The sequence below is a fragment of the Pogoniulus pusillus genome, chromosome 18 (genome assembly GCF_015220805.1).
Source record: "Pogoniulus pusillus isolate bPogPus1 chromosome 18, bPogPus1.pri, whole genome shotgun sequence".
Taxonomy (NCBI): domain Eukaryota; kingdom Metazoa; phylum Chordata; class Aves; order Piciformes; family Lybiidae; genus Pogoniulus; species Pogoniulus pusillus.
Genome location: NC_087281.1, coordinates 8,093,581 through 8,111,494, shown reverse-complemented (window position 1 = coordinate 8,111,494; position 17,914 = coordinate 8,093,581). Strand labels below are relative to the sequence as shown.

The window sequence follows — 17,914 nt, the reverse complement described above, 5'->3', positions numbered from 1 at the left end:
AATGGCCTCAGACTGCAACAGGGCAGGTTTAGACTGGGCATAGGGAAAAACGTTTTCACAGAAAGAGTAGTCAGACATTGGAATAGTCTGTCCATGAAGATGGTTAAGTTACCATCCCTGGATGTGTTCAAAAGTCATTTAAATGTGGTGCTTGGGGATATGCTTTAGGGTTGAACTTTGTAGAGTCAAGTCAATAATTGGACTTGATGATCCCAGTGTTCTTTTCCAACTTGGATGATTCTGTGATTTGGCAAATTCCTACTACTGTGCATCTTGAAATGGTTTTCCTTGTCTGATAGCAGACATGACAAACAACTCTGTATTATTCAAGCAGGAAAAAAACAACTCTGAGCCTAATCATCATTGTGTATTTGGTTTTCACTTTATTCCATGCTCTCTTTTATTATCTCTCAGGGTAATTTTTTTTTGCCTTTTTTGTCCTACTTACTTGTGATAGTTGAACAAAAAGTCAACAGCAAATTTGAGCAGTATCATATTAATAAACTCATTTAACAGGTAACATTCATTAAAAGTAGCTTCCCATCAGGGAAACATTTCTAAGTGATGATATCATGCTTTTGTTGGAATCTGATGCTGACTTCTCCTTTTCTTTCTCCAAGTGTCATTAGAAATGAAAACTTGTTTTCTTACTGGATGGATTTTACCTTCCCTTTCAGTAGTGAATTTGTCACTTTCCACACAGCATGATTTTGGTCCAGGTTCAGCTTTGAAAGAAGCAGCATGTCTCTGACTGCAACTAAAGTTTGCAGCTATGTTCTGGATGTCCATAGAACATTCCAAAATGCAGCATGTCCCTCTCTTTCCAGCCTATCACAGAGTATCACAGTATCATCAGGGTTGGAAGAGACCTCACAGATCATCAAGTCCAACCCTTTACCACAGAGCTCAAGGCCAGACCATGGCACCAAGTGCCACGTCCAACCTTGCCTTGAACAGCCCCAGGGACGGCGACCCCACCACCTCCCTGGGCAGCCCATTCCAGTGCCCAATGACTCTCTCAGTGAAGAACTTTCTCCTCACCTCAAGCCTAAATTTCCCCTAGCACAGCTTGAGGCTGTGTCCTCTTGTTCTGGTGCTGGCCACCTGAGAGAAGAGAGCAACCTCCTCCTGGCCACAACCACCCTTCAGGTAGTTGTAGACAGCAATAAGGTCACCCCTGAGCCTCCTCTTCTCCAGGCTAACCAATCCCAGCTCCCTCAGCCTCTCCTCGTAGGGCTGTGCTCAAGGCCTCTCCCCAGCCTCGTTGCCCTTCTCTGGACACGCTCAAGCATCTCAATGTCCCTCCTAAACTGGGGAGCCCAGAACTGAACACAGGACTCAAGGTGTGGTCTAACCAGTCCTTCTACCCTTTCTTTTCCTCTGCTTTATAAGGAATACTCAAAAGATTGAAGTGTTGAACCTCTGTTTAGGAAATACCTTTTTACACATCCAGTCTGTTGTGAGTGTTGGGTTTTTGGTTTGGTTTGTTTGTTTAGTTGTTTTTTTCTCTCTGAAACACAGTGCTTTCAACTATTAGTGGCTTTTGCAACTTCATTCTGTTATGAAAAAGAACATTTTTTTCCCCCCAATATTATCCTAAAAGCCATCCTGACTCATCCTGGTTCTCTTTTGTATTGTTGTGCATGTTTCTCAGAGATTTTTCCTGGAAATTCCTGGCCCTCCTCTAACTCAGAAACTAAAAGCTTGATGCTTTGGTCATTTCTTCAGATTTTTTTCATGATTCACAGGAAGTAAACAATTGTCCCAACAGAAGAAGGACATGGAACTGTTGGAGTGAGTGCAGAAGAGGGCCATGAAAATTATCAGAGGGCTAGAGCACCTCGCCTATGAGGACAGGTTGAGAGAGTTGGGGCTCTTCAGCCTGGATAAGAGAAGGCTTCGAGGACCTTGGAGTGGTCTTCCAGCATCCATAGGGGATCTACAGGTCTAGGCTGGATGTTAGGAGGAAGTTGTTGGCAGAGAGAGTGATTGGCATTGGAATGGGCTGCCCAGGGAGGTGGTGGAGTCACTGTCCCTGGAGGTATTCAAGAAAAGATTGGATGAGGCACTTGGTGCCTGTACCCCCACTCCTGGCAGCCTTCAGATAAACATTTATCAAACCTCCTCTAAGTCTTCCTTTCTCCAGACTAAAAAGCCCCAGGTCCCTCAGCCTCTCCTCATAAGCCATGCCCTCCTGTCCCCTAATCAGAATCTAACCATAATCTGTCCCCTAATCACAATCTAACCATGATCTGTCCCCTAATCAAAATCTAACCCAATCACAGTCTAAACCATTCTATGATTCTACAATTCTATGTATCCATTTTACACACTAAAAGGGACTTCCAGTGTGTGCTGAAAGACGAGAAGTTTGGGTCCTCAGCCTTACAGTTTTCCTACTTACTTTTCATCCTAGCTTTGGAGGTAAAAATCTCTCCAAATAATCACCTTTTTTCTGTTTCTGCATGGTGTCTGTTTTCTTTCATACATTTACTCTGGCTGTATATTTGTGAATTGATATTTTCTTAGCTCCTTTTTTTTTTTGAGGGTTGGCAAATGCAGTGCTTCATTCATCTCTCCTGGGAATGAAACTCTTTTTTTTCCAGTTTCATGACAAGAGAGTTTCTCAAGATTCTGGTAAATAACTCTTCCCAGTCTCTTGAGGCTATCTGCAACACGTTCAACCCCACTGGGGTGGGGGAACACTTAGATATATGCTATAAGATTTTTAAATAATGCATAAATTGTGTCTTGAATTGGTGTTGAAACACTTTCTTATGCAGACTGATATATCAGGATACAGACAGTAGAGGGCCAGCCTCTCCTCAGTGTCAAGTGACAGGAGTGTCAAACTGCACCAAGGGAGGTTCAGGCTGGATATTAGGAAATATTTCTTCACAGAGAAGATTAGCAAACATCAGAATGGTCTGCCCAGGTAGTGGTCACCATCCCTGGTGGTGTTTAAACAAACCTAGTGCTTTGAGACATGGTTTAGTGCTGACCCTTCAGTGCTGGGTAGAGAGTTGAATTTGATTATCTTCGAGGTCTCTTCCAGCTGGCTCTTTTCTGTCCCCTAATGGCACAGCAATGTGCCCTTGTGGCCAAGAAGGCCAATGGGATCCTGGGGTGTATTAAGAGAAGTGTGACCAGCAAATCAAGAGAGGTTCTCCTCTCCCTCTACTCTGCCCTGGTGAGACCTCATCTTGAACACTGCATTCAGTTTTGGGCTCCCCAGTTTAAGAGGGACAGGGATCTGCTGGAGAGACTCCAGCAGAGGGCTACAAGGATAATGAGGGGACTGGAGCACTGCCTGATGAGGAGAGGCTGAGGGACCTGGGGCTTTTTACTCCAGAGAAGAGAAGACTGAGGGGATTTAATAAATGTTTCTAAATATCTGAGGGCTGGGGGTCAGGAGGGGGGTACAGGCTCTGCTCACTGCTCCCTGGGATAGGACAAGGAGCAATGAATGTAAGCTACAGCACAGGAAGTTCCACCTCAACACAAGGGGGAACTTCTTTACTGTAAGTGTCACAGAGCACAGGAACAGGCTCTGCAGGGAGGTGGTGGAGTCTCCTTCTCTGGAGACTTTCCAGGCCTGTCTGGATGCATTCCTCTGTGACCTGAGCTAGATTATGGTCCTGCTCTGGCGGGGGGTGGTTGGGGTGGTTGTACTCCATGATCTCTTTGTGATCCTGTGCCAGCCTGGTCCCGTTAGCTGTGACAGAATGCTACTGTCAGTTCTTAGCTGGCACCACATTTCTTCCACCAGTGCACAAAAATTTTGTGACAGAAGAGCCTGAAACTGCACATTGGAATTTGGTTTGACCCGTCCATGATGAAACACAGGAGAACATAACTCCAAGCAGTGCCTGGAGCTTTTGTCATTCCAGCACAACTTTCTGGAGACAAAATTACCTTGCATGTTAAGACACAGAATTTCTCTAGGACATGCAAGTTGCATCTTGGCATAAGTGCTCTGCGTAGCAAGCAATGAGTGAAAATGGAGGTGAGTCACTGAAGATCCTCTTCACCTCAGCTCACATGAGCTCTTACAGAAAAAGAAGATGTGCAGCTGTTAACCTCTACAGGATCCCAAGCAGTTCTCTTCGATCCCACCATTATAATTTGCACAGATTTTACAGCCTCTAAGTGGAAAGCCCCACTGGTAGCTCTCAAGACAGGACAGTGTATAGATGAATCTCAGAGGGATGTTTTGCCAGGAAAAGAGCAGAATCCTTCCTGCAAGTTAATTTCCTCTGAGCTTCTAAATGCAATCATAACTTCTAATGTTGTTTCTTTTCTGGGAACTTCTGTTGGTATGGTAAGATGACCTTTACTAACTGTCCAGCTGCATTAAATAGTCCAGAATTACTTGACTCTTGGTGCCATGGTCTAGCCTTGAGCTCTGTGGTAAAGGGTTGGACTTGATGATCTGTGATGTCTCTTCCAACCCGGATGATACTGTGATACTGTGTGATACTGTGACTCAGAGAGAATAGGTGTGACAACTCAGCTAAATGTACAGGTCATTCATCCTGGGAAAACCTGGGAAAAGAGTATCCCAGGTCTCACACTCTGCTTGATGACTTGAACACATTTCATAGATAAGTTTAATCTCTTCCTATCTTCAGCAATGGGATAACCATAACATGCTGTTGCACTTAACAGTCAATTAAGTGACTTGAGGTATTAACCTCAGATTTACTGCCTGGCATTCTGAAAAGTTGCTGTGAATTATGATGTCTTCTTAACTCTGTATCAGCATAAGACAGAGTGAATTTGTTAGTGTAGCAATGTGGGTCTTCAATAACTCTGCTAATGAGCTTGAATATGGTTTGGTTGCATCTGAATTAATGTGAGGATTTTTTTCTGAAGGAGTTAACATCTCAGATATAATGAGGTGAAAAGAACTCTATCTAAGTACTGGATGAGGCACTTAGTGCCATGGTCTAGTTGAGTGGCTAGGGCTGGGTGCTAGGTTGGACAGGATGATCTTGGAGGTCTCTTCCAACCTGGTTGATTCTATGATTCACTCTTTTGTGCTGCCAGATGTTGTTAGGGTGCTCCTGCATTCCCTTTATAGATATAATTCAACGACCATGGCACTAAATGCTTACTGCTTCATAACCACATGAAAGAAATGATAGAACAGAACAAGAGGCTTAAAAATGTAATTTCCTGTTATCATACCAACATTAACAAAATTAGATTGTCCCAGTGCAGTAGCTCATGCTTGGACAGCAGAACTGAACACCTTCACTGACTGAGAGTTTTATGAGATGGTTCTGGCAGTCTTCATTCATGCAGCATTTCCTCATCAGTGCTGCCTGCCTGTGGCTCCCTGTTGTTTGCAATTATTTGGTTGGGAATGATAGACAAAGTAGTGTTTCCTTTTACAGAAATGGCTATAAAGAGGGCAGCAGAATACGCTGTCCTACGTTTGCCCTTTCTGCCATGAGCAGTAATGTCACTTAGAAGGCTACAATTTATTCTCTCATGTGCTGAATGACTTCAGCATACCCTTAGGGACAATGTTCAGTAGTCTATCAGTGTGCTAGTTTGAGCCCGGCTAGAATGTTTGGTGAGAAGAACTAGATTACAGGCTGTGAAAGGAAAACAAGGGTGATGCCTACCTCACTCATAGGCTTGCTGAGATATATAAGAACAAGAATCCAAACACAGACAAGGCACTTCTGCTTCTGCTGGGGAACTCAGAGCTGCATTCTTTTTTTTTCCTCTCTCTAGCCTCTCTGCCATCTCTCTGATTAATCCACTTTGCTTCCTAACTCCCTGGCCGAACCTCCATTCTTCCTTGGGACGGGGGTAAGGTTGAGAGGGGTGGGAGAAGGTGAAAGGGTGGTTGGGAGCCCCTCCTGGGGACTCAGGTTTCTGGGAGGGCTGTTGTGTTTCTGTATTACCTTTCACCTTGTCTATTTCTGTATATAACTGTATACACTGTAAGTGATAAATGATGTGATGGTTTGGGTGTTCCTTGCCCCCCCACACTTTGGAAATCACCCAGACTAGACTCAGCTGGCTCTGGAAATATGAATGAAGTTTATATTTACAGCTTAGCTCAATATACAAGCAGATATTTATTGTATATACAGTTATAGACAGAAATAGACAAGGTAAAAGGGAATACAGAAACACAACAGCCCTCCCAGAAACCTGAGTCCCCAGGAGGGGCTCTCAATCACCCTTCCACCTTCTCCCACCCCTCTCAACCTTACTCCAGTCCCAAGGAAGAATGGAGGTTCAGCCAGAGGGTTAGGAAACAAAGTGGATTAATCAGAGAAGTGGCAGAGAGGCTAGAGAGAGAAAAAAAATGCAGCTCCAAGCTCCTCAGCAGAAGAAGCAGAAGTGCCTTATCTGTGTTTGGATTCTTGTTCTTATACATCTCAGCAAGCCTATGAGTGAAGTAGACATCACCCTTGTTTCCCTTTCACAGCCTGCAATCTAGTTCTTCTCACCAAACATTCTAGCTAGCTTCAAACTAACACAAACACATATCCCCATAAATCTGTATTCTCTGAGATAGTAGTTTAATGTTTAGGGCTTTTTACTTGGTTGTTTGGGTTTGGGGTTTGTTTGTTCAAGGGTTTTGTTGTTGTTTCTTTTTGGTGGGGGTGTTTTTTTCTTATATGCTTGGGTTTGATTTTTTTTTTTTGGGTTTTTTTTTGGTGGGTTTTGGTTGGGTGGTTTTGGATTTCTCTTGCTGTTTTCTTTCCCCTTTAGCACAGGGGATTTATTCATTATCAGCATCTCCCTGGCTCATCATCTTGTGACAGACATATCAATTGTTTTGGCTCTGCCTTCCCTTCCCCACCCCAGTTCTCCTAATGAGCAGGAAATACCAAAAGCAAATTAGGAAATAATAATGAAATGATGGATGAGATGTGTTTCATTTGACAAGACCTATTCTCTGAAGGGCAGCTGAATGCATGAGTGATGAGGAGACAAGATTCAGAAAAGCAGGAAGGGATTTGTGTTTAATAATGAATGTTCCATCTGAAGGCAAAATTATGACTGTAGTCCGTAAAAACATGCAAAACTAATAAAATTTAAAATGCAGGAAATTATTTATGCTGGCTTGAGTTAGTGTTTACTGAACAAGTTTGGTTACCTCCTGGTACTATCTGACATTTCCTTATGTTGACATGACTGACAGAAGAATTACATCCTATTGCTAATGCTTTTCTTTCCCAGGATACCAGAAATAAATCTTCCTTTTTTTTTTTTTTTTTTTTTCAAGATGTGGGTCACAGTAGATCTCTGTCTCAGTGTGATGGTTTGGGTGTTCCTCACCCCCCACACTTTGGAAACCACCCAGACTAGACTCAGCTGGCTCTGGAAATTGAATGAAGCTTATATTTACAGCTTAGCTCAATACACAAGCAGATATTTACAGTGTATACAGTTATAGACAGAAATAGACAAGGGAAAAGGGAATACAGAAACACAACAGCCCTCCCAGAAACCTGAGTCTCCAGGAGGGGCTCTCAACCACCCCTGCACCTTCCCCCTACTCCTCTCAACCTTTCCCCAGTCCCAAGGAAGAATGGAGGTTCAGCCAGGGGGTTAGGAAGCAAAGTGGATTAGCCCAAAATGGAGGGTGAGTTTAGAGAGATGCAGCTCTGCCAGCAGCCCAGGTGAGAGTGATGCCGAGTGTCTTATCTGTGTTTTGACTTATGTTTTTATACATCTCAGCAAGCCTATGAGGGAAGTAGACATCACTCTTGTTTCCATTTCACAGCCTATGATCTAGTCCTTCTCATCAAAACATTCTAGCTAGCTTCAAACTAGCACACTCAGATTCTTAGATTAAAAAGTATTGAATCAGGTGTAAACAAGTCTGTGAGATCTCACACAGCAATATATTTGCTACTTTGTGTTTCTGTTTTGATCCTTGAGACTCTAAGGCCAGCTGAAGAAATATATTCCAGGGCATTTTCTGAAATGCAAAGAGTCAGAAATTAATCTCAGTTGTTAGCTTACTTAATTGGCAACCAGCAACAGAACAAGGGGACACAGTCCCAAGTTGTGCTGGGGGAGGTCTAGGCTGGATGTTAGGAGGTAGTTGTTGGCAGAGAGAGTGATTGGCATTGGAATGGGCTGCCCAGGGAGGTGGCTGAGTCACCGTCCCTGGGGGTGTTGAAGAAAAGCCTGGATGAGGAATTTAGTGTCACGGTCTAGTTGAGTGGCTAGGGCTGGGTGCTAAGTTGGACTGGATGATCTTCCAGCCTGGTTGATTCTATGGTCTATGCTACCAATGGTCAGCACAGTTCCTTGAATGCTTTTGCCATCATGCTTCAGGACTCAATATTCCATGCTAGTTTGAGATTAACTGGAATATTTTAATGAAAGAAAATAGATTATAGGCTGTGAAAAGAAAACAATGGTGATGTCTACTTCACTCATAGGCTTGCTGAGTTGTATAAAAACAAGAACAGAAATATAGATGAGACAGTGTGTGGGGGTCTTTGTCAGAGTCTGTGCTTTCTCCCGGGGCTTTTGCTGTGTAACTAATCCTTCTGCTGTCTAATACCCCTTGCCAATCCTCCAAATTTACCTTGCATGCAAGGTATGCTCTGGGATAAGGTAGAAGGATGGAAAGAAGGTGGAAGGGTGGTTGGGAGCCCCTCCTGGGGACACTGACTTCTGGGAGGGCTGTTGTGTTTCTGTAATACTTTCAACTTGTGTATTTCTGCATACAGCTGTATATTTTTGTGATGTACTGTAAATACCTGCTTGAATATTGTTCTAAGCTGTAAATGTAGCTTCATTCCTTACATTCCACCTCATCTGAGTCTAGTCTGGGTGATTTCATGAGAGTAGGGGAGCAGGTAACACCCAAATTATCACATATTCCAAGGGCTATTCTTGATATAAAGCTTTTTGAAGTCACTAAAGAAGAGAGTTTACCCACCCTCAGACATGATATGCAGACATAGAATCTTACAGAGTTTAGACTGAACACTTAGGCACATTAAATTCACACCCAAGCAATTAGGAGTTTTTTTCCTCAGATAGAAGCATTTAATAAATTACTGTGACTTTCCATTTTGAGCTCCTAGCATTCGCTTCAACAGAAAAAAACTGTATTGCAACAATAGGTAATATGTACCCCTGGATAATACACAACAAGGACCATAAGAAAACCAACACAGTCTAGCAGGTCAGCTGAGTCTTGGGAGTCACAAGTGCCTTTGTCTTGACAGGTCTCTGCAAAGCTCTGATTAAAGCAGTTTCAGGCTAAAACTAGATGGTATCACACTCCTTTTTTGATGGAGAAAAGCCACAGAATTGCCTAGCCAATTAACCTAATCTGCCTTTTCTCTAATTTGTCTGTTTTGCATAACCACCATATTAACCAGCAGTTCACTTCTGCTAATCCCCATTGCTACAAAGAAGAAAAGAACCCATTTGTCTATTACAGTGTAATCATCATATCTACTAATTTCCTTCCATACACTACAATCTTGTTTTGAAAGGAGATTGCTGACACTATCCCAGTTTTATAAATGAAAAGTCTAACAGTACAGCAAAATGATTTCTCAGGAACTGAGAGCTGCTGATAAAGTAGAGCCTGATATCAGTGTAACTGATAAAGTGGAGAATAGAACTCAGGTCTCCTAAATTCTCGATGCAATTCATTCCCCGCAAGCTTGAGTGCTTGCTTGCATCTGGAATTAAGAGTGAAGTCTGCAGCAAACCTTTTTCTCCTGCATTCCTAAGATATTAATTTTCTTGCTATCACCAGACACTGAAGTGAGCAATTAGAAAATTGCTGGCATTCTGTATGTTGAGTCTACAAGGACATAGCAAGGACTTTTTAGTGGTGATAGCAGGAAATGAGGTTGACTTCAAAGAAGAGTATTAGCACAGCTCCTTCTTTATTTTTTATTCAAGGGTTCTTTAATTCACAAATATGAGATTAAAATCTCAATGGAATTAAGGGAAAGTGTTGTTTGCCAAAGCCATGCAAACTCCCATCTCCACCTCACAGATCTTCATCACACAGGAATTCTCACAGAGACATCTAATTCAGACACTCATGCCGTGCCCCAGTCCCAGCCAGGGGTCTCCTTCTCCACTCAGTGATAGTATCATGCCAAGGGGTGAGACAAAGGGCTTGTTTGGGAAATTAAGGTCAGTTTTGAGACCCCTATGCTCATTTCATTCCATAAAGAAGATTTTTTTGAGAGCTCATTATCATGTTCTTACACAGTTTTCTTTGGGGTACTTTGATCTTCAGACAGGATTCAGAAACCAGTTTAAGAAAGCAGGTAACAAAATCCTGGCACAAATGTGGAGTAGATTTTCCTGCTTCTGCTACCCCAAGGGAAACAAAACAGAGGAAAAAGGCAGAAATGACTGTGTCCTGTGTGTCTGAGCAGTGAAATTTCTGTAAGGAGAGTTTCAAATTTCTTGTTGTAGCTAGGATCATATTCACAGTTATACTGCTAATGTATTTGAGTATTTCTTTCCTTTCCTGGTCCTCACTGTTCCTGAGGTCCTTAAATGGTATACTTTAAAACACAGCATAACCTATGGTTAGTTCAAAATAAAGCAAGTGTTTTGCTAGTTGGTCTCCTCTTGCAGTTAGTCAACTCTTACTCCTGCTTTCCCTAATGAAAAGATAATATCAAATTTAGACCTCCATTCTTTTTCTGTGATAGGAAGCATCTCTACAAGCTGACACTGCCTTGAAAAGCAGGTGGAATCAGGCTTCTTGCCTCAACACACTGCTGCAATTATTGAGCTAAGCTGTAAATATAAGCTTCATTCATATTTCCAGAGCTGGCTGAGTCCAGTCTGGGTGATTTCCAAAGTGTGGGGGGGGCAGGGAACACCCAAACCATCACATACTGCATTTTGAAATGGACTGGCTTCACATTTTGTGCTGCTATTGCTCCCTGCCAGTACTTGAAACATTCCAGGCAGTTACATTTCCTTAGAAGCCTGTGTGTAATCATAGTTGAAAACAAGTTGTAAATTATTTAAGTTATCAGTGTTCACTCTTGGCACAGCGAGTTAGGCTGAAAGACTCTATTTCTCTACGCATCAGATATGCCTCAAAGATGTATACTGTGTGAACTCAGTTGTTTGCTTTTCACTTGGAGAGGATATAGACAGCTCTCTGTATTTCATCTGTGCAAAGCAAGAGGAGCCATTCTAACAGACAGTGCTGTAACTCTGTTCTTCTAGAGTTATAAGCCAACTACAAGATCCGGTTTGTAGGGCTGTCAATTCTTTCTGCTAACAGTGCTACTTGTTTGAAATGAGGCTTTGAAGTGAAATCATTTCAGAATGACATGAGTTGCAGAATTTTTTAAGCATGTGGCTGAGAGTGAGGGTAGAAAGTGAAGTATAGGACTAGGTGAAACAGGAGGTGGTACAAAGCAACTTGTGAAAACTCCTAGGGAGTTTGAAGATCACATATTTGAAAATCAATCATGTTCTGTAATTCCACATATCACTCTTGGTGTGCACATATGAAATTCAACAGAATGTAGGCATTGCTTCAACTCTTTCTGGAGACAGAGGGGCTGGAGAGCAGCCAGGCAGAAAGGGACCTGGAGATGCTGTAGATAGTAGGCTGAACATGAGCCAGCAGTGTGCCCAGGTGGCCAGGAGAACCAATGTCTTATGTTTGTTTGGATTCTTGTTCTTATACTTCTCAGTAAGCCTATGAGTGAAGCAGACATCACCCTTGTTTCTCTTTCACAGTCTGTAATCTAGTTCTCCTCACCAAAACATTCTCTCTAGTTTCAAACTAGCACACTGTTTCAGATGGCCTCTCAACTACTCACATTAAGAATGCAGTTAATTTTCATGGAACTCCTCTAATGTGTAAATATTCCCTTTAAATCTGCCTACAAGGATTTCAAGCAGAAATACAGCCAAGGATCTAATTTCTCTCATTACAACATTCCAATTAGCCTCCAACTGGCACAGTTGGCTGAAGTCAGCTCAAGTCCATTGCTCTCTTCAAAACTCTTCTTGGTCATCCAGGTTTCACTGTGTTGGTCTGGGTCAGGAAGTCACTGCTCACCACGCCAGCCTGCTGAACTCAGAGAGACAAACACACTCTTGGCCCATCCAGCACCTGCAAGTGACATCAGAAGGAGCATTGAGTACCGTACCTAGCCTAGCTAGCCGGGGGGCCACCGAGGCCCCCCGGCCTTTTGTCCCCTTCACCATTCACCCAGTGAGGCACCATCAGTACTCACCAGAGAGGATGGGAGGAGGATCCCTCTGCCCAGATGGGCAAGCTTGGAGCTCCTGCCTTTCCTGGGCTGATTAAATAGGGGAGTGGGCAGGGAGGGCAAAGTGATCACACCTGGGGTGGGAGGAGACTCCAACAGAACCCAGGTGCTCTGAGTCTGGGGAGAAAAAGGGCAAAATGAGGTGTGGGGTGGGAAGAGGGCAGGTGTGGAGGAAAAGGGGAGGTGGGGCTGAATGAGGGAGATGGAGAGGAAAACAATGGAGATGAGAAGAGGAAGATGGGGGGGAAAGAAGGAGATGAAGAGGAAGGAGATGAAAAGGATGAAGATGGCAGAGATGAAGAGGAAAGGAGGAAGATGGGGGAGAAGTGGAATAACAAAAGAAAAAAGAGAACTGGACTGTAAAAAAAAGGTGATCCTACTCTGGCAGGGGGGGTTGGACTGGATGATCTTTTGAGGTCCCTTCCAGCCCCTAATATTCTGTGATTCTTCCACTGCAAGGCTTTATGGACAGTCTCAGTCATTCTCCATTTACAGGCTTAAAAAAAAAAAAAAAAAAGCTCTAAAACTTTAGAAAGAGTAAATTCAACACAACTGAAAAGCATGGAACAGAAAGTGGGTATGGGAACAATAACATAAATATAAATTTATGGTGCTTCAGGCCCCATCCCTGGAGGTGTTTAAGGCCAGGCTGGATGGGGCTTTGGCCAGCCTGAGCTAGGGCAGGGTGTTCCTGTCCATGGCAGGGGGGTTGGAACTAGATGATCCTTCTGGTCCCTTCCAACCTGACTGATTCTATGAGTGTTAGCATATCCCTTCCAGTATAAATAGTCCTCATTACCTATGAATCCTGGGTGACACTTTATCCTTTTAAGAATCATTCCTGTTCTACATTTCTTGAAGATGAAAAAACAGTTTTGTTGAAACACTTCCCAAGGAAGAATGGAGGTTCAGCCAGGGGGGGTTAGGAAGCAAAGTGGAGAGACAGCAGAGATGTTAGAGAGGGAAATGCAGCCCAGAGCTCCCAAGCAGAAGTGCCTTATCTGTGTTTAGATTCTTGCTCTGATACCTCTCAGCAAGCCTATGAGTGAAGTAGACATCACCACTGTTTCTCTTTCACAGCCTGTGATCTAATCCTTCTCACCAAAACATTCTAGCTAGGCTCAAACTAGCACAATGCTCCAATAAAATCATATTACCTTATCCACTGTTGCCATTATATGGCCTGTCCCTAGAATGTTCACCTCTCCATTCGGAGCCTTCACTTCTAAGTTCTCCGTTCCCAACTTTCTTATGTCTGATCTAGAAATCTAGCTCAAAGCACCACAGCGAAGAACAATATCTCTAAATGACCAAACTGGGATCATAGCTTGGGCCTAGGTATTTTGTTTATTAAAATGAATTTCTATTTGAGTAGAAAGTTTTATTTTAAAGAACCTTTCTTCTTTCCATCCTTTCATCTCCTGAATTCTCCTCAAACTACCACAGATGATATTGCCAATGCCCGTATTTCTTTTTCACTCACACAGAAGGCAGTTGAAGGAATAGATTTCTGGCTGCATTTCTAGGAGATATTTTCCACAATGGTGGGTAGGAGGATGGAGAAAGATGGTGGGAGAGTAGTGAAAGAGAGGGAATTCATTGCCTTCCTTCCATTTTCAGGGAATAAGGAAATGTAGCCTCTTGTTTTCACAAGGTAAGCAACCTGCTGATATTAGGCAGTAAGTGTTCAGACCCCAGTGAAGCAATGTGACAGCTGCCAGGTTCAGACTCAGCAAGTGCAATGCTCATTTGCACACCTGGAAAGAACTGTTTTTCACAGGTACACATTTGTATTCTGAGTTAGTTGTTCAAGTTTGAGTATGTTTAAGATTATAACAGATGCAAATGAAGAGGAAAAAAAAAGTCAGACTAGTTTGGTCTGCTTTTTCTTATTCCTTTCATTGCACTTTTGAGAGACAGCCCTCAGACTTTTGTATCACTGTATGTTGGACCTGCAGGAACTAGGAATGCTTATTTGAATTTTATGGGTCTGACTCCTCTTTAGGAGTACCCAAACCAGCAAATGCCACATGGTTCTTATAGCTGTTCTCTCTCCGTTAGTGTCAAAAGTAATCAATTTTCTCTCTCTCTCTCTTTTTCTTTTCTTTTAAGGATGATTCCAGCTACAAACAAAGCCTTTGTTGTAAACAACCTCGTTTCTGGAACAGGCTATGACCTCTGTGTCTTGGCAATGTGGGATGACACAGCTACAACCCTTACTGCCACCAATATTGTGGGATGCGCCCAGTTCTTCACCAAAGAAGACTACCCTCAGTGCCAGTCGATGCACAGTCAGTTCCTGGGTGGGACCATGATTCTGATCATTGGAGGCATCATTGTGGCAACTCTGTTGGTATTCATTGTAATACTCATGGTTCGCTATAAGGTCTGCAACAATTCCCAAGGGAAGATGTCTAATGTCAGCAATGTCTACTCACAGACAAACGGAGCACAACCAGTTCAGAACGGAGTCTTGCCCCAGGTCAACCCCAAGGTGGTGGTGAGAAACGAACTTATGGAGTTTAACTGTCAGTCAGCACGGAGCAGCATCTCCTCTTCCTCCAGCTCTGCAAATAGCCGTGACTGTGATGGCTACAGCCTCCAAAGTGAACAGGGCACATTGTCCAGTAAGTGGAGGCCTCCTTCCAGGTCAAAACACAACATTGACCGGCTAATGGGAGCTTTTGCCTCCCTGGAACTGAAGTGTCAGAAAAAGGAGGAGATGACAGACTCCAGAACTTCCACGGTGGCCCGACACTCAGACAAAGAGCCACTGCTGGGCCAGACGGAGTCCAAATTCCGCAGTCTCCTCACATTGCCTCTGGAGGGCAAAACTAAACGTAGCCATTCTTTTGATATGGGAGACTTCGCCACATCGCAGTGTTGCACTTACCCCAAAAAGATTACAAACATTTGGACAAAGAGGAGCCTCTCAGTGAATGGCATGCTTTTGCAGTATGATGACAACGACCTAACAGGGGCAAAAGGGACTTTTGGGAGCTCAGAGTGGGTAATGGAAAGCACAGTGTAAATACCAGTGTCTCCCTACTCCTCATCTCCCCTCATGTGTTATAAAGCATGGTTTGCTGCAGGGCCATGCTTTTGGAAAGAGAGGACAGGAAGTGTTTTCAGTTTTACTGGCCAAAAAGATCAGCAAACAAATAATAAGCAGGGATACTAAAAGAAGGGAATGAAATGTGAATAGGCACGTGTGACACCCTGCTTGTTTGGCCCCAACTAAACTATGAGTCAGTGTTTCAAGGAATTTGCTAGCTGTATTTAGCAGTGCTTTCCAAAAGTTACTCAGACCCTTGGAGAAGCATCACACAAGATCAACCAGCGAGGGTGAAAAGAGGTTTAACAGCACAAATTTAATTTTGCAGGGTTTATTTTGTTTTGTTTATTAAATGGCACCTCTTTTGCCACAGAAATGGCCTTCTGTGGATGTAAGGCTGGTGCTAGCATACATGTCATTGCAAGTGATTTTCTCAGAAGTGCAGGCAGGACATCCTTAGGGACAGATCAAAGCGAGTTGTTCAGCGTAATCTCATGGTGTTAACTGTGACATCTGGGAAAACAGTATTTGTTGTGGAGTAGGCTTTCGGTTGGGATTTAATGATTTCTGTTCTGTTTTGCCCTGTTACTGCCTTTGAATTGTTCTTTTTTTGATTCCCCACAGCAGAAAGTATGTTTCCATGCATATTTGAGTTTTGTTTTCAGTCTCACAAAATGCCCTAAATGAAGAGAAGAATATGTGCAAAGGTCAAATTTCTGATGTATTATATAACTCACCTCCAATGCCAACCCTTTATGTCCTAGGGAAAGATAAACCTAGGAGCTAATAAATTTTGAAAAAACACACTCTTTCTTCCATCTTCTTCATAGTCTCTGCTTGTCAATGCTCAAGGCAGATAGCAGCAGCTATTGGTATCTGCAGAGGTGCTGCTATCAAAGATGGGAAAACAGTAATCAAGATTTCCTATTAAAGGATAAAGAAAGGAAAACTAAAAGTAGCTTCCACGAACTCTCCACATTACGAATACCAATCCCTTCTGGCAAAGTTCACACTATCACTCCATTCAATTGACCAGGAGAACACAGACTTTCATTCTGTTGTGAGAAGGGTTCTTTGTACAATTGCCATGACTCAGCTTTCCTGTCTCTGTAGCATCACAGGAAAGAGAAGTTCTTTTTAAAGAGGATCGAGTGTGTGCTTTGGATTGCCTCGATCAGCCTCAGAAGCCCAGCTAGATTTGGATGTGTCAAAGTAAGGGTTCTCCCATGTGTCCCTTGCATTCTCAGACTCACTAAGGTACTTGCTAGCTAAGAACAGAAGCTCCTCGGGGCCTGTACAACTTTGGGTTTGGGGAGCATTGCCATGGTTGTGGAAACATATATGATTCATCCATCTGACTTCATTGTCCTTAACAACTTTCCTGTGATTTCCAGCATTCTGGTGACTACTGCAAATGTAATTTCATTTGGTTATTCATTTGGTGGCTCCCCCACAAGCAGGTGCTGGGAGCCATTCTGAAATTGCACATTGATACCACGATTTTGTAAAAGACATGGGGGAAAGAAAAAAAGGTGCAAGAAACAGAGAAATTAATACATGAAAAAAAAAACCACCACCACCAACAACAAAAAAATAAACCTCTATGTATATTTTTTTTTAAAGATGCAAAGATTTATTGTGACATGGCTGTGTACTTGATCTTGTATTTGTCACGGTTCCTACTTGGAGTTTTAAAGAAAAAAATCATCCCTGTAATAAGAATATTTTTTCCTCTTTTTTTTTTTTTTTCTAGAAAATGTACAGTAAAAAGACATTCTTGGGGAAAAGAAAAGTACCTGCTTTTCATTTACCTCCTGGTCTGTGGAATGCTTCAAAACCTAAGTAAGGAGTAATTATAATTTTTTAAGTTACCTTGAAAACTCAGATGTTTGATTTTTCTTTGCCTCAAACTACCTTTGACTTTGGAATTTTAGGTGTAAAGTAGGAATTAAGAAGCACAGAACTTTGTAGACTATTTGAGAACAGATCTTGTGAAAAGGCATTTCACCTCTTTTTCTGTGACTGCATTTATATAGATCTCTATCACTAAGATAGTTTAAACCATAATCCAAAATCTACAGAGATAAGAGGAAGCCTTTTTTGGCTTAGGACCTGCCTTTCTAGGTTTTTTTTTCTCACCACCAACATTAATATATGCAAACGAGACCCAGTCAAACCTGGTTTGCAACAACTTTCCAAGTCTTGTTTCTCGTGCTTTCCAAGAGGAATGATACCTTTAGTGCCAGAATCCACACCATCCAGTGTCCAAATAGCACCTTCATATTAACCATAAGTAACATCTGCATTTATGGTATACTGAAGACTCTTAAAGATGTTCATATGGAATCACAGAATCAGTCAGGGTTGAAAGGGACCACAAGAATCATTTAGTTCCAAATCCCAGCCATGGGCAGGGACACTTCACATTGCATCAAGCTGTCTAGAGCATCATCCAGCCTGGCCTTAAACACCTCCAGGGATGGGGCTTCCAACACCTCCCTGAGCAACCCATTCCAGGGTATCACCACTGTCGTGGTGAAGAACCACTTCCTAACATCCAGTCTGAATCTACCCATTTCTAGCTTTA

General features: G+C 42.7%; 1 protein-coding gene across 1 annotated transcript in view; it reads left to right on the top strand.

The window, feature by feature from the left end:
* LRFN2 (leucine rich repeat and fibronectin type III domain containing 2) overlaps positions 1–16,133 on the top strand; it is a 180,306-nt gene extending 164,173 nt beyond the window's left edge. The window contains exon 4 of the mRNA XM_064158330.1: positions 14,385–16,133. Coding sequence (XP_064014400.1) covers positions 14,385–15,303 — 919 coding nt within the window. The 3' untranslated portion in view covers positions 15,304–16,133. The remainder of the gene's footprint in view (positions 1–14,384) is intronic.
* The last annotated feature ends 1,781 nt before the right edge of the window (positions 16,134–17,914 follow it).